This window comes from Phytophthora sojae (genome assembly GCF_000149755.1).
Source record: "Phytophthora sojae unplaced genomic scaffold PHYSOscaffold_27, whole genome shotgun sequence".
NCBI lineage: Eukaryota > Oomycota > Peronosporomycetes > Peronosporales > Peronosporaceae > Phytophthora > Phytophthora sojae.
In genome coordinates, this window is record NW_009258141.1 from 25,523 (window position 1) to 46,392 (window position 20,870).

Consider the following 20,870-nt stretch of genomic DNA (forward strand, 5'->3'; position numbering starts at 1 on the left):
CAAGTACGTGGCAAAAGTTGACAAGGTGAGCTCTTCATCATAATTTTTTTTGTTCTCTTCACCGCACGACTTCCTCTACTGTCCTTCGCGGGAAGAGGTCGTTAAATCCATTGCCAGTTGCCACTGTGGGGTCCAGAGATCGAGTTTCGTGGCGCTTGGGGTCGAAGTACGACTGCAGGATCTCAAAGTCCTGACTCATCGAGCCGCCGAGGAAGCAGCCCACGCCCGTGGTCGAAAACACCTTGGACTCGCTGGCCCCTGGCGTGGCCGTGTCACCGTCGATGCACGAGGGTTGCAGCGTGGTGCGGCTCTCTCCGACGGGGGTCACACTCAGCAGCACTGCGTCCTCGTCGTCCTCTTCCTCGTGCACCAACACGCCGTTCATCGTGTCGCTGTACACTTCGCCCTCGAGCAGTCGATGCAGCTGCGCGCTCTCGCGACGTAGCCTCTCCAGCTCGCTCTGCAGGTCCGAGTTCTGCTCCACTTGACTCTGGAGTTGCTGGTGAGCGACGCTGAGCTGGTCCTGGAGCTCGCGCTGAGTGACTTGCAACTCCTTCGCCCATGCGTCCTACAGGGAGCAACCAGTAATAGGCAAGAGTTGGATGAGTTGTTCAGGATAAAGGCCAATATGAGTGCACGCCGATCAGCAGAACACCACACGACAGCGGACAGCACGCAACATGGAGGAAAGGGGACCTGATATACCCGAGAGTCATTCGATTCCAGCGCGCGCAGGTAGAACGCCGTCCAGATCGCCAGCGAGCTCGTGTGCCACTTGAACTGCAGCACTGTCGGAGATCTGTCGCTTGAGGCCTCGCCACGAAGCGGTACCATGTAGAAAGGATTTCGGAAGTCGCCAGCCTGAGGGTGCGCTTCCAGTAACGTCCAGGCGCTCATGCATCGGATGACCGTCTTCGACCCCTAATAAACAACAAGACGGACGATGATGAGGACGCAGCGGGCACGGTAGTCACTATGATGCAATACTACGAACCATTCGCGCCTCCTCGCAGTCGTGCAGGAAGGTTCCGCTTCGCTTGTTGTAGACTTCGTCGAGAAGTGCGATGAGATAGCGCTCGTTGAACTCGAAGGAGCATGGGAACTGGCGCATCAGTTGCCACACAGCATCCACGAACTGCATAAACACTGGGGACGTGTTGTCGTCCTCCCAGTACGCTGCTTGGGTGTCTGTGTGCCCCGATCGAGCGCGGAACTGGTGTCCAAATGCACACCACTCCTGCTCAATCAGCACCTGAGTAAAGTGACATGACAGAGAGTATGACACTCGTAAGGGAACTTGTAAAGGCAATCATAGTAGTAGATCGAACTGTACCTGGAAGCCCTTGACTGTTCGATAAAATGGATCTACGCACAGCTTGACCAGCGCTGTGATCTGAGCAGTGCGGTCCCATCCATCGGAGCAGTGGATCATCAAGCTGGTACCTTCCACGAGCTTTGACACGCAAATGGAACACGACACCAAGACGGAGCGCACGTGCTCCAGCCATCTCGTGCTCTGGAATGATAGAATATATCATCGACGTTTGTTAGCTGAAGATTGTACTTCAGACTATTCATCATGAAGACAACAGTAGACACGCACCTCAAGGCACGAAAGCCAGTTGGGCCGTTCGTTGCCGCGCACTTCGTTCTTGATTAGATCGAAGAGCTTGCGGATCGAATCTCGCATCGAGTGAATGTTTTCGATACCCATGAACATGATGTTGGTATCCTTGTAGTAATCCAGCCTACCATCGCCAACACCGACAAAGCACTTGCAATGAGAAAAAAAACAACCAGCAACTACCACCACCACAACACCAACCACTCACACTTCAAACCCTCCGCCCAGCGCGATATTCCCGTACGCACTGGTCTGACTTCGACAGTCGATAAACAACAGCTTCCCCTTGCACTCTCTTCGCAGTGCGGCCATGTAGGCTTCGTCCGAGGTGCATCTCTTCCTCCTGAGACCCACAAGAGGCTGCGCACACCTCGCCACCACTGCATCATTCTTGTGTCGGTGCGTCACCGCCGGCACGCGCCCACGCGCTCGAAAGAAACTGATTTTCCTCAACTCCCCATCCGACACGGAGGCGGGCACCACGAAGGCGCTGGGGTACGTCGGCGACATCTTGTAGCTATTGTTCACGTGCGTAATCCGGAACCCTCCGATTTGTGCGCCGGTTTTCGGCGTCTTGAAGCCCAGTCGAGTGAACTCCGCCTGCGGGTCGTACGCCGCCCACCCCGACGTGTCTGGCTGGCGAGCAAACGCATACGCAGCAGGCTGCAACTTGTCGATGAGCATCTGGTTGATCTTCACGTAAACGTCCCTAGACACGGCCTCTCCAGGGAAGTTGAACTTGACCAGCTCAAAGTTTTTGCACGAAACTTCCAGCTGACTCATGGGACCCAGTTTGCCGTTCACCCGGAACTCAGCCAGCTCGGCAATGTTGTTTAAGTGAACTTCCACTAACTCCTCGTGGTGTTGCTGCTACATACACAAAATGACAATATTTTCAGTAAGTAAAAAATCTTTAAAAATATCAGATGAAGGTTAGAAAACTCACCTGGAAAGAGCGGAAGAGCAGTCTGTAGCTGGTGAGGAAGAGCGTTCCATGCATCACGTCGTCGTCGTCATCTTTAGAGGATTTTTTGTTGCCAGTGACCCCTGCCACTCTCCCCAGAGTGGACTGGTCACACAGTGCGTGCACCTTAAAGTGCACGGTCTCGCCCATATAGAGGGCGCCCGCGGGGTTTTCCATGACCAGATACATACTCTCTGACACGTACGACGTCTGCAACAGGCAACATGCAACAGCAACAGTTAAGCACCACTTAAATCGAAAATGACAAAAATTATTGGCACCGGAATTTCTGTTTTTCTCTCTCTTACTGCATGGTCGAGCTCCTGGCGCTCCACCTCCGTCCACGAGTCCTCCTCGACGCTGCGTCGGCTGCTGAAGGACAGCGCTCCCTCCCCGCGCCTCGAAGTGGCACGCACTGCGCCGCCGAACATGATCTCTCTAACTGGTTAGCACTAGTCTAAACGTGCTCTTGGGGTGCCCCTTGTTGCAGGGCGGGCCGTTTTTCTTCACTTTGTCGCTGCTTGGGTTTCTGATAAGGTCAGCTGGCCACGCTAAGTACGATTTGTCATGCTGAACTTCTTCGATTGGCTGGTTACGGGCACTTCAACTTGGGGACAAATGTTGCCATGTTGGCCTACTGAGGGAGATATGCGTCCCCCATGGTCGCGAGCGCGGCCTGCAGCTCCTCCGGTGCGTCAGGGCTCATACCGGCGCGCGTGAACTCGTACAGTGTGCGTTTGTCGCTCTTCTCCACCCTTTGCGCCAATGTCGACAGGTAGTTGCCGACCTCGGAGCTCGACGCCAATTGTGACACCGCGTCGATCGACGTGCCTGCCAATGACGGAAGGCGGTAGGTATCAGGCAACAGAAGCGGCGAAGCTTGGGACCATTGCAGCGTAATGTCGCGGGGTGACACGGGGAATCTGTCGATGGAGTGACGCAGGGACGGGGAGTTGGCGAAAGCTCCTCGGAAGTGGAGGCGTCGGTAGTGCGTCTTGAAGCTGGGGTTTTCGTCGTCGAACTTGCGGGTGGTAAGCTGCGGGAGGACGGGGAGCAGCGAGCTAGAGTAGAACGGGTCTTCAGTCGACGAGCTGCTGCGGCCGACTTCGGCTGTTGCGCTGTCGCTGATTCGCTGCAGGAGGGTGGTCGGGTCACTCGTGTGCGGGAACGACGCGGCCAACTCGGCGATTTTCATGCTGGGTTGGAAGCCCTCCAGGATCTCGTTCACCGACCGCCCTCTGCTGCCTGGCATGGCGAGTTTCAGCGCCGTGGCGACTACAGAGCTGACTTGGGCACAGTTCGACCGGTCAACTCTGAGCTGCGAGAACCGAGTGCTTGGCAAAGTGCTGGGCGACATCGCGACGGGCACCAGGAGGCCGGAAATCTCCGACAGTAGCGCGACTGACGACGCCACGTTGATCCTCTTCCGTCCCTCGATCTTGGTGCGGTCGCGCACGTGCGGCGCGACGCGAAACACCGCGTCGTCGTCGTCCGTAGCCATGGGGTAGCTCCAGTCGTTGCCCACCACCACAATCACCGCGCCGGGGCACTCCTCGGCAACGTACGTCATCATCTCGTGGGCCAGTCCGCCCCAGGATGAGTCCATGTCCACGAGGCCCTGCACGAGCCTCAGCTGGTCGCAGGACTCGAGCACCGCCCGCACGCGGTCCTCGGCGTCCTCCAGCGTCGCGTTGCCGATGATTCCGCCGTTGGAGACGGCGTGGCCCTCGTAGAAATTGTGCAGCGGCATGTGCAGCCGGAACTCGTCCACCTCCACGAGGTTCCGCTCATTGAGGCTGCCCCAGCTCCACAGTCCGTCCTGCTGTGACCCCGTCACGGGTTCAACCCCTGATTGGTCGTACACCTGCACACCTCCACCCCTGCACAATAATAACAATAATAAGATGCATGGCAAATATGTGTTTCGTTAGAGAATAAATGAAAATATTGGTGCTTATCAAAACTGATGTTTATTTCGTACCACGTTGCTGGGTCTTCCTGTTGCTGTGGCGTTGGTCGGAGCTGCCTGCGCACGCGGCCTTTGGCTTCGAACGCCAGCACATGGGGCGTCTTGGAGCTCTCGTTGGCCTGCTGCAGCGCCAGCCACTGGGTGCCGATCGTCGTGGCGGCCGAGCCGAACTGCAGGCGCAACGTCTCCTCCTCCATTGCTGCGTGATGTGATGGGGTTTACGTACGCCACACCATTGTCTTTTATTGCTGACACATGGCTACTTAAGTACATTTTTCTAAGAATGCAACTTTTTAGGCAAGTCACAGTGAAGCGATTCCGCTGGTGGAGACTTACTTTTACCGAGTGTCAAGAACTTGCCATGGTCGAGCTCCGTCGTTGCTCAAGACGTGTTGGAAATAACGGGTCAAGGCCTCAGACTGCAGCGAGTTCGGACATTCGACTGTACACAGTAATCGCTATCGGCCCCTCGTTTGGACCCAGAAGCTGCAGTTCTCGCACTGCGCGGCGCTTGCTGGTCGTGTGAGAAGCAACCTGCGTCGATGGTATGGTGCCGACTTCCGCCAGCTTGAGAGAGAGAGATCCATCCACCCATTCGCCACCGCCATGATCGACTTACGGCGAGAGTTTGTTGCCGTTTCGCCGCCTGGTCACAATTCCGGCCTCCAGCGCAGTACGCGTGGGTGCAAGTGTTTGAAGCGATTACACGCCAGGAGAAAGCCACATCTAAATGAGCTCCCAGATGGCGCTGAGGCACTACCGGTAGATGTGCGTGTCGTCGTGCCCTCTTGGATCCATCGTTTCGGCCAGCACACACACGACGGGAGGAGGAAGACGGACCGATTGAAATGTGTGGAGAATAAATCACTGGATGCGGATCTCACCACGTACGCTGCGACAGCGACAACGCTACGTCGTGCAATGCGGTGGCCAAGTGCTTCACGCAAGGGCGCTGGCGCTCGCGGGCATCGATTCCGAGCCAACATCTTGGTGATCCCCGTTTGGGGTTGTGCCCGGTTAAGACCTACCATGCGCTTTTCCTCTCGCTGCCAATACTGTACCACGGATAGCCTACAGTGTTGTCGATGCGTTATCCCAAGAACTTCTTTGGGCCGTCCCGCCACACGAACGCTCTGAAATGTGAACCCGACACTAACGGGACTTGCGGTGGGAGACCATATCGAGTTAATCCGTGTGTCACGTCGAGACTTGAGGACAGGCGGCACGTACGAGGAGGCACAGTGGGGGACAATGAATGTGCTGTTCGCAGAGCTCAGCGTACTTCCGTGGCGACCAATGATTCTCTGGACTTGCCTGCGCTTCTTGCCATGGAGAGAGAGAGAGAGATCGCGCCTCCGACGCCAAGTGATCGGTCGATCGATCGATTCTGGCCGAGCCGAGCAAAGTCTCATTCCCCAATTTGCCAGTTCGACTCAACATCTTGAGTACCACCAACCTCCAATCAATCTCGACACCATGGTCCGCGTCTTGAAGCCGTTCAGCGTCGTCCTCGCGACGGCGCTCTCGCTCGGTCTTGCGGCCGCTGCTGACCCCACCGTCTCGGTCCTGGGCGACGCGACCTACACGATCCCCGAGTCCCGCGGAGTCATCTGCATCGGCTCCGGTGACGTCCCGACTGGAACGGCCTGCCCTCTGAAGGGCGACGTCGCGTCCGAAGCCTGCCGCGAGGGTATCCCTTCGTACAACGGCGGCGAGTGCGTCGCGCCCAAGGACGCTCAGTGCGTCATCGTCACGGGCACGACCTGGGGCTGCGCGTTCCCGGGGGAGGGGGAAGAGACGCCCTACCAGAGCGTGGAGCAGACTTCGTCGTGCGCCGGTGAGACTGAGGCGCCGTACCAGCAGACCGCGTCGTCCACGTCCGGCTCGTGCGGTGACGATGTCCCCGAGGTGACGTACCCGGACCAGGACGAGGTGACGTTCCCCTCCGGCTACGGCAGCTCGGAGGCTGCGACGCCGTACCCCACGAAGGGCACCACCGACTACCCCGTTGACCAGGCCACCGACTACCCGGTTGACCAGGCCACCGACTACCCGGTTGACCAGGCCACCGACTACCCGGTTGACCAGGCCACCGACTACCCGGTTGACCAGGCCACCCCGTGCCCGACTCTCCCTTACGCCTACGAAGGAGAGCAGAGCTACGGGAACCAGGACACGCCGTGTCCGACGCTGCCCTACAGGTACAACACCGGAGGCGAGAGCTACCCCACTCAGGACACCCCGTGCCCGACGTTCACGCTTCCTGGCGGTGACTACACGCAGACCGGCGGCGACAACACCCAGAACGGTGGTGACTACACGCAGAACGGTGGCAGCTACACCCAGAACGGTGGTGACTACAACCAGAACGGTGGCAGCTACACCCAGAACGGTGGTGACTACCAGCAGACTGGCAACGGCTACCAGCAGGGGACAGGCGGTGACTACACCCAGAACGGCAACGAGGGTGGTGCCTACAACCAGGGCAACGCCAATGGCGGTGACTACACCCAGGGCAGCCAGACTGGCAACGCCAATGGCGGTGACTACAACCAGGGCACGAACGAGGGCGGCGACTACACCCAGCAGGGGAACAGCCACATTTACGACCACGAGGGAAGCTACAACAACGGCGGCAAGCAGACCCAGGGCGGTAACTATGGCCACCAGGGATCTGGCAACTACGGCCACGAGGGCGGCTACCAGCAGGGAACGCAGGCCCCGTGCTCCTCGTCGAAGGACAATGGTGACTACCAGCAGCACAATGGCGACTACCTCCACGGTGGCAAGCAGGGCTACGAGGGCAGCCACGCCTCCACCTACGATGGACAGCACAGCCACGATGGCTACGTCCAGCAAAGCTATAGCAACAGCGATGCCAGCGACTCGGTGGACACCCCCTGCTCTTCCTCGAAGGACCACGACGGCAAGTACGACCACGATGCCGAGCACTCTCACGGCGGCGAGTACGGCCATGGCAGCACTTCCGTTGATGGTTCGTCGTCGCAGGGCTATGAGGGCAGCCACCACGGCGGTGACTACCACCACGGCGGCAAGCAGGGCTACGAAGGAAGCCACGGACATGACGACAAGTACAACCACGACGGGAAGCAGGGCTACGAGGGAAGCCACGCCAGCGGCTCTGTGGACGCTCCGTGCTCGTCGTCGAAGGACTACGAGGGAAGCCACGGACATGGCAGCAAGTACGAGGGCAGCCACAGCCACGGCGGCGAGTACGGCCATGACAGCACTTCTCTGGATGACTCGTCGTCGCACGACTACGAGGGCAGCCACGGCGGCAAGTACGGCCACCAAGGAAGCAACCAGCACGGCGGTGAGTACGGCCACGACAGCACCTCCCTGGATGACTCGTCGTCGCACGACTACGAGGGCAGCCACGGCGGCAAGTACGGCCACCAAGGAAGCAACCAGCACGGCGGTGAGTACGGCCACGACAGCACCTCCCTGGATGACTCGTCGTCGAAGGCTTACGAGGGCAGTCACCGTCACGGAGGCAAGTACGAGCACGATGGCAAGCATGGCTACGAAGGCAGCCTCTCGAGCGGCTCTGTAGATGCTCCGTGCTCGTCGTCGAAGGACTATGAGGGCAGCCACGACCACGGTGACAAGTACGGACACGGCAGCACCTCTGTCGACGATTCGTCCTCGACGGACTACGAGGGCAGCCACGGGCACGGCGGCAAGTACGGCCATGATGGCAAGCACGACGGCAAGTATGGCCACGATGGCAAGCACGGCGGTGAGTATGGACATGGCAGCGAGTCGGTCGATGACGATTCTTCGTCCAAGGCGTACGGAGGCAGCCACGGCCACGACGACAAGTACGGCCACCAGGGAAGCCACGACCACAGCGACAAGTACGGCAGCACCTCGGTCGATGACTCATCGTCGACGAGTTACGAGGGCAGCCACGGACACGGCGACAAGTACGGCCACGGCGGCAAGCACAGCTACGACGACAGCCACGCGAGCGGCTCGGTGGACGCCCCTTGCTCGTCGGACAAGTCTTCGAGCAGCGACTATAAGCACCCGCACTACCCGTCCAAGAGCCTGCGCGGCAGCAACTACGATGGTTCCGAGAGCGAGGAGGGCAGCCACGGCAGCAAGGGATACCCCCCTGCTAAGGGCCAGTACGACGTCGAGAGCGGCGACAGCAGCGCGGGCTCGGACAACAGCCACGGCAAGTACCCAGGAGACTCCACGGAGGGCTCGTACACCCAGACCGAGCCTGCCTACACGACGCCCGTCGAGGACCCGGTCGAGCAGGGATCGTACGCCCAGACCACGACTGACCCCGCGGAGCAGCAGCAGCAGCAGGGAGCCTACGGTCAGGCCACGACGCAGCCTGCCTACACGGCACCCGTCGAGCAGCAGCAACAGCAGCAGCAGCAGCAGCAGCAGCTTCCGGCTGAGGCGCTGGCGATTGCCCCGATGGAGTTCGCGTTCTAAGTCTCTCGTCCCGACGCTTTCTAGCAGCCGACAGTGGACACACTGGAACTGGCACCAGTGTTGTGCACTTGGCTGCTTGAAAAGCTGAGGCGATGAAGAGGTTGACTACGGATCCACCCTCCACACCATGCATGCAGAAACTACATTGAACGTCATGAGCCAACACGCCCGCTTCCTCCAAGTCTGGTCGCGAGGGCGACGGGGTTGCGAGGCTGGCTCATTTTGTATGTACGCTCGCGATCTTGCTGCCAACGACCTTAGTTAGCCACATGTAGATAGACAATTGTGCGTAGGGCTCAAGGTAGACGCTAGCAAGAGGACGAGCTTCATAATTACTGTTCTTTCAACAACCTTTTTCTCTTTTTTAATTTCATTATCCATTCATTCATATGCATGTGCAATATCACCTCTTAGTATCCTGCGACGTAGCGGTATCCCTTCCAGTCCCGTGGTGTTTCAAAGTTGCTCGACTTGAGCACCCCCATGAGGTACTTGCACGGCCCGTCCTGGGGTCGAATCTGCTGCGCGTGAGTGAGGTAGTGTCGAGCTTTCGGCCAGTCTCCGCTGAGGTAGGCTTCGACAGCGCTGCTGGCCGTCTCAAGGAAGGCTGGTTCTAGTCCTTCTCGGATTTCGAGGTACTCCGGGTCGTTCTCGAAGTCCACGGGTGTCTGAAGTCCCGTGGCCGGGTCGATCTTGGGCGTGCCGAAGCCAACCTTCATGACGGTGACGTCGAACGTGTACACTGTGAGCGGTGTGTCCACTCCCCGGATGCTCATGCGATCCATCTTACGCAGGAAGCGACGAGCTCCGGGCGACACAAGCGCTGCCAGCCAGTGCGAGATGTTGATGGGCGTCATGAACATCTTGGATCCAGCCTCGAGTCGGTCGGCCATCTCCACGTGCGGGGAGATGTAGGTCGCGTCGATCTTGAAGCGAGAACCGATAGCCCCTTCGACCGCCCAGCCGACATGCATGCCGAAGCCCATTTTGATGCGGAAGGCCGGGCCGAACCGCTTGACGACGGCGTCCTTCGTCAAGTACTCGGTTAGAGGCCCATCCGTGTTGGCATTGTCCAGGTCGATCATACACTTGATGAATGCCGTGAGAGCGCTGTCGGCCATCTCTGTCGGCGTGATGCGACGCAGCTTGCTGCCGGCACCGGCGTTCGGCGGGCACGTGATGGACTGGTTCACTTGGATTCGGTCCTCCTCTGTCGGCGTGTCGGTGAACCGCGAGAAGCACGCGAGCTCGCCGTCGCAGATCTTCCACGACAACAGGAAGGCGTCACCCACGTTCTTGTTGGCCATGCCGTAGTAGTGGTGCGTGCCGGTGTGCATGATGTCGCCCAGCTTGTTGACGTACACCATGACCTCTTCCTGCAGACACTCGGTCGTGTCGGTGAACTGCCGGATATCGCAGAAGCCGTAGATGGCCGTGATTTTCTTGCCCGGCAGCATCGGGTCGAGGTCTCCGGAGCCCATGTTCTTGCCGATGATGTCGGCGCCGGCCGCACCGAAGCCGACCTGCATGAGTCGGCCGACTTTCGAGAGTGTGAGCTCCAGCAACGCCGTCTCGAAGCCCTCCTCCTTGGCGTTCTTGCGAATCTGCGCATCGTCACCCGACGTCTGCACACTGGCCAGCGGGTTGTGGGCGAGCTTCTTGACGACGTCCATCATGCGCTCGATAGGGTCCAGCACGAGGATGCGAGCCGTGCGGATGAAGGACGTCGAGGCCGCGACCAGCACGATGATGATGAAGAAGGTCTTGAGGATGTTGTAGGCGGCCGAGCTGGAGCTCGACGAGGAAATGTCGAAGATGGCGATGCTCACGCACGCGCTCGTGCTGTCGGCGGCGTCTACCACGATGAAGTTCTTGTTGAAGCAGCCGTACGTCTTGACGATGTTGACCTCAACGTCTCGGTACTTGGCGGTCACGGCCGCGTAGTTGGGCAGCAAGTTGCCCACGGACCAGTCGTTTGACGGGTTTACGGTCAAGTTGTGCGGCGAGCTGGTCGACGACTGGAAGCGCAGACTCGCGATGTCGGTCACGAGCTGGCCATTGGTTACGTTGGTCATCTGCATGTATATCAGCAGACCGGCGTCGCGAACGTATCCGAAGAGAAGACGCGCGTACTCGGAGGAGGTGGCAACGCTGGGTGTAGTCATACCCGAAGACACAAGCATGTGGATGATTCGCAGTCCGTAGTCCTGGTAGCGGTACTCCACCTGGGTGTAGCCTCCGTCAAAGACCGGCAGCAACATGACGAGGAAGAGCACGAGGATCACAACGCGCTGCACCGTCACCTCGCCCATCTTGCTGCCGACTTTGCTCTCCTGGAGCTCCTCGGTCTGCTCCTTGGTGGCGTTGTTCTTCCACTTGAGGATCTTGACGACCCGGAAGAGTCGAACAGCACGCACAACGCGCACGATTCGGCCGGCCTTGCTGCCGGCTCTCGTGGCTTTGCTGGCCTTGATGGCCGACGAGCTCGTGTTGGTGCCGATGATTTGGTTCCAGATCCAGCCGATGTCCGGCAGCACGGAGAAGGTGGCGATGAGGTCGAGCAGGAAGTAGAAGCTCAGGATGTAGCCCGGTTTCGCGTAGCACGAGGCGATGAACTCGAACGAGAAGAGCACGAGGCAAATGGTGGCCAGCGCGTAGAAGCCGTTGTCTGCCGGCAGCGAGAAGGCCGACAGTCGGATGTCGTCTCCGAACAGCGCGTACACGGTCACGACCAGCATCAGCACGGTGAACCACTTGGCCTCCAGTACGGCCAGTACCGCGCGTTTACGGGCCTCGCGCAGTGCCGCCTGCGCCGGAGTCAGCGGCTTCTGAGCGCCGAGGAACGGGAACCTGCGCACGGGAGCGTTCGAGCCGTTCATCGAGTTGGTCGATGGCACCTTCTTGCTCAGACCGACGTTGGTCGGGATCTTGGGCGTCAGCGTGGCATCCGGATTCGGGTTTTTGAGCGTCACCTCGGGGGACACGCGGTGGTGCCCGCTGCCACCACCGAGCATGGTGCTGCTGCTGCGGAGTTGTCTTGTTGGCGAGGTAGTTCTTAAATTGAAGAGTGTGGGGGTGTTGCAGGTGAAGGCCAAGTCGTTTCACGCGCAACGGCTTGGTGACCAGGATTAGTCGTAGCTTTGATATTTTCGATCAAGTGAACAGTACCGTAGTAGATTCTCGACAATGCTGAAGCGTTTGTGCAAGGACCAGCGATGGTAGACGTGACCCCGCCGTCGTATCAGACGAGTGAGGACCTCAACTCAACTCAAGTGTTGAAGTTCAAAGTGTATGTATCCGCCCATCGAAACCAAACCCAGCTCGACGGCATAAGTCTCCACGCTTGTACATACCTTGTTTGTGTTTGTATTCGTTAGTCGTCGTTGTGTGGGCTGCACGATAGAAAAAGCTCGAATAGCGCGAGTTCAAACGAAATATCACTTTTGGAGCACGCGTACTGTATTGTATGAAGGATGCCTCACGCGAGTTGATTAATGGTTTGCAATACTAGCGTAAAACTTAAATTCGTCCTAACTAAGCCATGCCACTCCAACACCGGCGATGAATAGCAGGATGGTCGCGATGATGAAGAACTTCTCCTGCTTGGAGCTGTTGGCCGAGAGCCTCGCGAAGTACGCGCGCAGCTTGCCCGAGCCCTTCTCTGACAGCGTCGCCTTCTCCAATGCCTTGACCGCGCTGGGACTCTTCTGCAGATTCTCGGCCTTCTGTGCGAGACCCGGGTTGGTCTTGAACAGGCTCGTCACGCGGTTTGCCAGCTTTTCCAGGCCCAGAATTCTCTCTTCCTCCTCCGCGACTGTGCCCCTGAGGCGGCGACGAGTGATGGCACTGTCGACTGGGGCCTCGACAGCGTCAGCCTGCAGAGCGTTCACCTTAACGACACTCTCAGCGCTGGCGATTCCATTGCAACACGCAAGCAGCGCGAGCAGAACGAAGACGAAGACGGCACGCATTGGTCCAGTATGTCGATCTGGCCGATGTCGCGCTAAATGTGAAATGGCGAGGGAGTGGGTTGCTCACTGCCTAGCCACGATGTGGATTGCGAACAACAGGCCAAATCGCTTCTGTGCCTCATCAAGAGTGTTGAAATTTATGGGTCGACCTACTTTTGTGCTGTAAGTGACGACTACACCAGTCGAAAATGCACGATCTGTTGCAACGAGCAGATCACACATTTATCTCAGTGCGCATACCATAAGCCAGTAAAAGTGATGGGCGCGTCCGGCTTTGTTGCGCTGGGCGGCACTAGACTTGCACTGCAAGTCTTGCAGTGCCAGAATGAGGTGCACCGGTGTTCTTGCAGAAAAGCGTTACGGAAAGCCCTGACGGCAGTGGAGGTTGTGGCACTGTGGAGGACTAAGCGATAATGCTGCCAACAACACTCACAATATGGTAGACGTCTTCGGTGCGCGTGCACCAGAGGACAGTGTCGCCGACACGGTCACGACACGGTGTCGGGTCCCCTCCGCGGTACATCGATTGTGTGGACAGGTTATGTTTCTTCATAAACGTAGGATGTACATTTCAAAACATAAAATACAGCAATATGGATAAATATCGTGACGGTGCCGACACAATTGTTTTACTTGATTTAAGTATAGGCAGACTGACCGCAATGCATGTATATTGACCAATGACATCTAGAAATACCCAATATCGGCCAATGAGCTTGATTAGGTGTAGGGTAAAACGATGCCGACGCCGTGCCGACGTATAATGTAGGCACGGGGGCGAAAATATGCAGGGCGTCAATACGAGCCACCAGTCTACTGCTCATCCCTCGAATATCTGCCCTCTTGCCGACAGAACACTCGGAACCAGTATGAGCCTCCAAGACCTCGCCCCCGTCAACTCCCAGCGCGCTCTACAAACCGCAATCAACGCCTTCGGACGCTTCGTCGCGGCCCAAGGCGTCTCCATGGACTTCATCGCTGCCTCTCTCGCAGATGATGAGAGTGGGGCTGTGTTTGTGAAGCTCATGGACCGCTTTGGCGTTCACCTCGCCTTCGTCGAAGGCCGAGGAGGGAAGCCGCTGGCCACGAACTCGGTCATGAGCTACTACCGCCATATAAAGAACTGGCTGCTCGACACCTACCCGACCCACCGAGCCACCATCGAGAAGAAACTACTCAAGATGGGACAGACGCTCGAGTGCCATTGTCTGAAGCGCATCGAAGGTAGAATGGTCAAGAAGGCGCATGCCTGCACGAAGGAAGACCTACGAATTCTCATGGACGGACGGACTCTACTATGATGCCACCAGCCCCAAGGACTACCAAGATGCCGCGTTACTGGCGCTGATGTGGTACGCTTTTGGCCGCGCCTCAGACCTGGGGTTCGTGGTGAAGGGAAACCTGTCTGTGAGTGCGGATGGCGTTGTGTTCGTCCGGCTCATCCGCGTGAAGACTTCAGACGAGCAGGGCATCTCTCTCTTTCCCGACAAGAACAGCTTCATCACGTGCCCCCTGCATGCGATTGCGATGGCCCTGGTGATGCAGGACGCTCCGTGCGCACAGCTGCTGGATCATCCGCACCATGCCGCAAGCTGCGACGAGAGTATGACAGCCCCTGTTGACGTGCCACTAGCTGAAGCTCTTGTTGCCTGTGAGAACGACGACACGCCAAGTGAGCCGCATCAGAAAAAGCGTAAACTACCTGAAGAAAACATGAAGATCCACGCCTACGTGAACCGCGTTGTCAAGACAGCGGCTGCCGCTCAAGCTACAGCGGTGCCAACTGTAAACTTGACGTCTCACTCGTTTCGACGTGGTGGGGCTCAGCATGCAAACGGTGATCCACTGCTCAGTGCTCAGTGGATTTTCGATCGTGGTTCGTGGAACATGACGGCTACCAACAAGGCTTTCGCTTACGTGTTCAACACAACCAGTGAAGACCAGAAAGTAGCACGTGTTCTCAGCGGGTGGGACTCGAGCAAGAAGCCACCGGTTCCAACCCTCTCCTGGTTTGACTCCGCCAGCCGGCAGCAGGCACTGAGCTTGGGAAATCTTCTTTTCCAGCCAAGCGTGAGCCCCGAGAAGAAGCTCAACGCCCGCGTCGCTGAAATTCTAACTGCCGCGCAGATCCAGCATTTTCCCGAGGTACTCGAGCGCTACCCGATGTGCCCGTACGCTACCCGGATGCGCGAATGCCTGATGGTGTTGGGTTTACCAAAAGCTCAAGTTCTCGCGTGGAGCTCTGAACTACAGGCGAAGGTGGCACAAAAGGATCTGGAGGAATCTCAAGACGACGCGGAGGCATTCACAAGAGAAGAAAAGCTGATCAATCACCAGAACTGCATCATCGGCGAGCTGATAGCCATGAATCGAGCCTTGACCGAGCGGGTCACCCAACTGGAGAGTCAGCGCGACGTTGGTCAGGGTGACTCCTCCACACGTTTGCCGGCACCGGTGGTGGCACCACAATCGCATTGCGAGGATTCCGCTACTGTATCGAAGTCGTGTGGAAGCAAGGCTCTCTCGAAAGGCCCAGCGGCTATTTGGTTTGAGTGGTACGCAAAAACAGCACGTATGTGGGACGTGTGTGCGGATCGGCAGAAAAAATCAGCGTACAAGGACACCGTGAACTACATGAAGCTCTTCTTACCAAACGGCTTCGCGCTGGACCCGTCGGTCCCTGACTACACCGACCAAGTTGTTCGTACCGGAATTGAGGCCGAAGCCGGGATGTACAGATTTTTCGAAGAGTACGGAGTCAAGAGCAAACGTGGATCAGCTGCACTCAAGCAACTGCGCAAGTTTTTCCGGGAAAGCAAGCTCAACTCTCTAGTAGACGCGTACCGTGCTCGCGTTGCTGTCGCTGGCGTAACGGACCCAGCGCCCAAGGAAACGTAAGAGCTGTTTACACGGAAGTAGTTGAGTTATAGTTTCTAACGTGGGGCTATAATAAATGTTCTGCACCGCTACACATTACATGTATAGCGTACAGCATGTAGTGCGCGTTTGACTTTCGTACGCAACTGCTGGAACGCCACAGAGCTTCATAATATCGATCTACTCTTAATCAGCTCATGCATTTGACAACATCTTGCACTGCAGCCGAGGCGGTGTGCTACCACTCTGAATCTTTACTGTAGCCATTTTAATAGTAAAAAATAAGAGTGTTCCTGTCTTAAAGGATATTTTATGATTACCCAGAGGTTGCAGATTAAACAACGGTTTTGTGTAAAAGCAGGATTTTATTGTTGGTAGTTAATCGGCTCGACCGCGTAAACAAAGCCCAGATCAGCAAAGAAGTGGCGTAATCCGTCTTCGGTACTTGGCTTGTAGGCGAGCTCGTCCGAGTCGATGAAGTTGTGCTTGTTGCCCACCGCCGCGCGAGCGATGCAGTGCCAGGTACCCTCTTCTTGGCCAAAGGGCCTACCGATGATCACAAGGTGCCTAAAACTAGACCTAGGAATCTTCTTGAACCACCTTTGCGAACTGCAGTTGAACGTGTTGGTACTGTTCAGGTACCGCAGCTGATAGCCCTTGGCGCGAAGCGCTTCATGCAGTGCTTGCATAGAATACGCCTCGTACTTCTCATCGCCATGGGGGGCTGGCCCTTCTTCCTCGGGTGCAGCCGCGTTAAGACGACGCACGATTGGCACCAAATCCTCGACGGTTAAAAAAACCCGGGTTTGCACCGCATTGTTGATCGAGTACAATCCACAGAGAGAATATCTCTCGGATGTACCGCTCTGATTCTCACACATTGGACCGCCCCTAGTCCGTCTACCCACAATGGATTGCATCTCTGTTCGTGGAAGGTCTAACAAATCGCCGGACGTGAAGAGAGACGCGCACCAAAAAAACTCCCCACTCTTACTTAGCACTGACGTGAAATCGCTAGCAAATCGCCGGCGGGGTGAGCGCAAAAGCAAAAGTGAGAAGGACTGCATCGCTGCATCGAAGGCGACGAGCGCTAACCAACCGTGTAAATTTCAATGCTTTTAATACAGTACAGCCAGATGAACTCTCGAAAAATGAGAAATGTATTGCATTTTTGTATGTTACGCAGCGCTAATGCTGCAGTTTTAATAACCAACATGCAAACGCTTAAGTTGGTAATAGCGGTAGAATTGCAGGTGTCAGGCTGTTACTGCCTGACACCTGCAATCCAGGATTTGCTCTGGCACTGCTGGAGCAGTGGCGCATTTGATTGCTAACCGCCTGGGCACCATGCCCGATGTGCATGATGTGTCTGCTTTTTTTAGCCAATCCCAGCTTGTAGGCACTCTGTCGGCCGATGTCGGCACCGTCATGGTATGGTCAAGGAGAACATTCCACCGAGCGATTTTGGCCTGCATGCGTGATGCACGGTGAATCACCCAGCGGACGCTACCGAAATCGTTAAACAGATTGGTAGAGAGAGCGCCACCACCAAAATGCCGGCGTACACGCCACATTAGCAAGCAGCCTGCAAGCCAAGGGACGCGGAGCGCTACGGCATATTCTATTACCGTACTTCACACAATAAATGTTTAACAAAAATACAGAAGGTGGCGCCTTAGAGGGACGGCATATAACTGATCACCTCTAATAACTACTATCAATTCATAGGGTTGCATACTAATCCTTTATACCCCTCCCAATACTAAAATCCCCGTCTATGATGAATATATCAGGTGTCTCTCTAAGGCGCAACCCTCTGTACTGCAGTTTTACTGGGATTGGAAGCAACGTTAGTACACCATTTCACCTTCAATGTGGCGAAAAGTAAAACAAAAACGTCAAAATGTAAGCAAAAAAGCGGTCGCTCACCGTGGGGCTCGAACCCACGACCACAAGATTAAGAGTCTTGCGCTCTACCGACTGAGTAAGCAAAACAAGACAATCGACAAAAATGATATTATAACAAGTATGAGAGGGATACAATTCATAGCGCTCAAAGGGCGCGAAGCGCTCCCGCCAAAACCACTGGGCAGCACAGTGACACGCTTGCATATACGAGCTCACTGGAGCTCATTCTGCATTTTGCAGCCTAGCCTACAAGCCCAACAAGTCCTTCGCCCCACCACCTCCCCCACGCAATGATCTACGACGAAGCTACCGTCCTGTGCGTCCTCGGCGCTGCTCGCGACGACCACGACTGGCAGGCAGTTGCCATCAACAACAACGTCAACCTCCGGACTGCTTACCGGTGGATTGCTGCGGCTCGCGCAGCAGATGCGTAGGAGCGTTCGCCTCGTCGCGTCCGTGGCGGTAGGTGCACCAGCAAGCTCGACTCCGTCCATGTGGACTACCTGGCGACCCTGCTCGATGCCAACTACTGGAAGAGATGAACGACGCGCTCGATGCGCGCTTCTCGCTGCGGGTGACGCGCCAAACCATCAAGCGTCATCTCGACGCACGCAGGTACACGGTCAAGCAAACCCACCGCGACAACAATTACCGCAACCTCGCCCATAAGAAGTCGCTGCGTCAGCGCTACGTCATCGACCTTCTCAGCTACAAGTCACAAGGTAAGAAAATCTTTTACGTGGATGAGACTAACTTTAATCTGTGGCGTTCCCGACGTCGCGGCCGCAGCCTCCGAGGAACGCGCGCTGTTGACCGGAACACGGCGAGCAAGGGATCGAACATCCACGTGATCGCCTGCATCTCCGAGGACGGGTTTGTGTACACCGAGAAGCGGTTCGGCTCGTTTACGCCTGAGCGATGTGGTGTAGGAAACATCAAGTTTTGTGTCACACTCCAAGGCTGCAGTGGAACAACGTACCAGGAGCCAAGTACTACTCGGCGGGATGACCGTCCGCCGAGCTCAGTGGGCAAGAATGCGCTGATGGACAGCTGAATTCGGCTGATGGTGTCAGAAACTCAAGGCACACCGACCCCGACCTAGTGACACGTGGCAGGCCCAGTGATGAAGACCCAGCCGAGTTCAGGAAGGCACTGGACACGCTCAGCCGAGATCATGGGAAGTTCAAGCCGCCGAGCTCGGCTAAACGGTACCATGTACCGTCCGATACGGAAACCAGGAAAAGTCTCGCCACCGCTGCGAGCCGGTGTTCCCGTACGTCCCGGGCACTGATTGCCGAGTCGAGAAGCCTTTGCTCTCGGCGACCCGTAAAAGCCCGCGAGGGCCGTCGTCTGTCCTTTGGTGGAGGGCACGGAATTTCTAATTCCGGAGTCAGGTAACTCAGCTGGCTTCCGTGATTGACTGGCTTGAGGTACTTGGTCTCGGCGAGGACGAGACATCACTGTCCCGGAAGGGCCGAACCGCTGGGGGACACCTCAGCGCAGGCCAACAAGGACCGACTAGCTCGGCCGTTGTTGTGTTTGTAGCTAGGGTGCCACATCGGACGATTTTGTGCGTGCTACTACACCACAACGGGTGCCGCAACCCGGGAGCAGTGTGGTTTGTTTTCGTTGGTACCAAGGCAACCAAGTTTCGAGTACTGAGCAAGATGGTCAAGGGGATATCGTTGCCGAGCTGGGCCAGCCCAGCGACGGCTGGGGGTTCGCTTCACACGAAGCCGAACTCAGCTGGCGAAAGGATCGCCGACATGACGATGGAAGCGGTCCCAACCGTTCGGTTTGGCGACGACCGCACCCAAGACCGAGGAAGCAGGTGAGGTCTAAGGCTTTTGCACCAAAGTGATGATCCGCCGATTCAGTGAAGACAGTAGGCTGGGTCGAGTCGAAGGATGATACTGCGTCAACTGTATGGATTATACGGATTACATGATATCGGAATGGAGTGAGCGAAGATGGAGCTGGAAAGCAAGAAGCCCGTTCGACGGGTTAGCGTTGGAGTCGGCGCGGCTGCCACAACCACCAGGCTGGTGGAATCCGCATCTCGGATCGAAGTCTCAGCCGAGTTGCCGAGCTGAGCGATTGAGCCCAGCTGGTCTGACGACGACCCAGTGAAGAAGCAGAGGGAGGTGATGGTGCGTCTGCACAGATTGAGCGAGTCAGCCGTCGATGCCGAAGCTGTGTTGACTCGTCACTGGGTCCGTGAACACGCTACCCACTGGGGCACTGTGTGTGATATGCGGCGGTACGATCGACACCCTTGGGTACGACCGCCGGGACCTCCGACCAAGTCGGTGAACGATCTTCCCATTGTGCGCTCAAGCTGAGTTGGAGCGCAGGTGTGCTGACGCGAAGCTGTGCTGATATGGAGCCGCGCTCAAGCAGGAAAGCCGAAGCGAAGTCGAGACGCACGATGTTCCAGTCAGGCCGTAATCACACCATGTTTACCGAGAGGCGACTAGCCGAGTCGGTCGATGCGCGGCGGCGCTGAACAAACCCAAGTTGCAGCAAAGCTGGACTTGAGCAAAGCTCAGCGGAGGCACGCTGGGCAGTCGCTTCGCCGAGAATGTCGACGTGCCAGCGATCTCGAACGGGGGGGGGGGGGGGGGCCAATTTATCCCTAACTGAACAAAAACAAACCCCTGCTTTGAAGATGGACTCCGACTTCAATCGATCCGACGTAGGGCTACCACCGAGTTTAACTGCGGTCAGCCTGAAGCCGAGTCGGTGAAATCGCCGAGTCACGGCGTCGCAAAAGTGTACCAAGCATCCAAAGCTGGACTGAAGAGGAATGGATTCCACGCGGCCGCGGTCGTATTCACATTGAGCCAACATGAGCAGAGCTTGGTCAGGGGTCGTGCATAGCCGAGTCGAAACACCCCTTCAAAGCGCTGATACTTCCGCTAAGGGACTGAGCTGGTCAGGCAGCCAGCTGTGTCGTTCGCTCAGCCGAGCTTGCCTATCACCTTGCTCAACTGGGCTAAGCTGAAGCGGAATCAATGTCAGGTGGACATGAGTCGAGCTAGACCCGGGTTGATTCGTGGCAGAGCCACAGAACACGGGGATCAAGTG

General features: G+C 57.0%; 7 protein-coding genes and 1 non-coding gene across 8 annotated transcripts; 4 read left to right on the forward strand and 4 right to left on the reverse strand.

The window, feature by feature from the left end:
• Positions 1-58: 58 nt before the first annotated feature.
• On the reverse strand, positions 59-4,754 carry PHYSODRAFT_535974 (hypothetical protein; the record flags this gene model as incomplete). Its single annotated transcript, XM_009541611.1, is given in 11 exon segments — positions 59-568; positions 706-861; positions 1,049-1,252; positions 1,334-1,516; positions 1,604-1,748; positions 1,833-2,491; positions 2,571-2,798; positions 2,897-3,022; positions 3,042-3,130; positions 3,297-4,468; positions 4,570-4,754. 11 exon segments carry the CDS (start codon positions 4,752-4,754, stop codon positions 59-61), a joined length of 3,657 nt encoding a protein of 1,218 aa, XP_009539906.1.
• Positions 4,755-6,033: 1,279 nt separating this feature from the next.
• On the forward strand, positions 6,034-6,339 carry PHYSODRAFT_404882 (hypothetical protein; the record flags this gene model as incomplete). Its single annotated transcript, XM_009541612.1, has 1 exon — positions 6,034-6,339. A coding segment is annotated over one exon (306 nt), but the record flags the coding sequence as incomplete, so codon positions are not given.
• A 3,098-nt stretch (positions 6,340-9,437) lies between these two features.
• PHYSODRAFT_535993 (hypothetical protein) lies at positions 9,438-11,765 on the reverse strand (the record flags this gene model as incomplete). Its single annotated transcript, XM_009541613.1, has 1 exon — positions 9,438-11,765. One exon carries the CDS (start codon positions 11,763-11,765, stop codon positions 9,438-9,440), a length of 2,328 nt encoding a protein of 775 aa, XP_009539908.1.
• A 792-nt stretch (positions 11,766-12,557) lies between these two features.
• PHYSODRAFT_292778 (hypothetical protein) lies at positions 12,558-12,998 on the reverse strand (the record flags this gene model as incomplete). The annotated part of the gene is made up of 1 exon (XM_009541614.1): positions 12,558-12,998. The coding sequence occupies one exon, from the start codon at positions 12,996-12,998 to the stop codon at positions 12,558-12,560; it is 441 nt and encodes a 146-aa protein (XP_009539909.1).
• A 1,181-nt stretch (positions 12,999-14,179) lies between these two features.
• On the forward strand, positions 14,180-15,176 carry PHYSODRAFT_429599 (hypothetical protein; the record flags this gene model as incomplete). The annotated part of the gene is made up of 2 exons (XM_009541615.1): positions 14,180-14,230; positions 14,262-15,176. Coding segments are annotated over 2 exons (966 nt in total), but the record flags the coding sequence as incomplete, so codon positions are not given.
• Positions 15,177-15,533: 357 nt separating this feature from the next.
• Positions 15,534-15,893, forward strand: PHYSODRAFT_430293 (hypothetical protein; the record flags this gene model as incomplete). Its single annotated transcript, XM_009541616.1, has 1 exon — positions 15,534-15,893. A coding segment is annotated over one exon (360 nt), but the record flags the coding sequence as incomplete, so codon positions are not given.
• Positions 15,894-17,797: 1,904 nt separating this feature from the next.
• Positions 17,798-17,870, reverse strand: PHYSODRAFT_t1634. The gene has a single exon. It is a non-coding gene; the product is annotated as a tRNA-Lys (tRNA).
• A 203-nt stretch (positions 17,871-18,073) lies between these two features.
• Positions 18,074-18,837, forward strand: PHYSODRAFT_343090 (hypothetical protein; the record flags this gene model as incomplete). The annotated part of the gene is made up of 2 exons (XM_009541617.1): positions 18,074-18,160; positions 18,250-18,837. The coding sequence occupies 2 exons, from the start codon at positions 18,074-18,076 to the stop codon at positions 18,835-18,837; spliced, it is 675 nt and encodes a 224-aa protein (XP_009539912.1).
• Between the last annotated feature and the right edge of the window lie 2,033 nt (positions 18,838-20,870).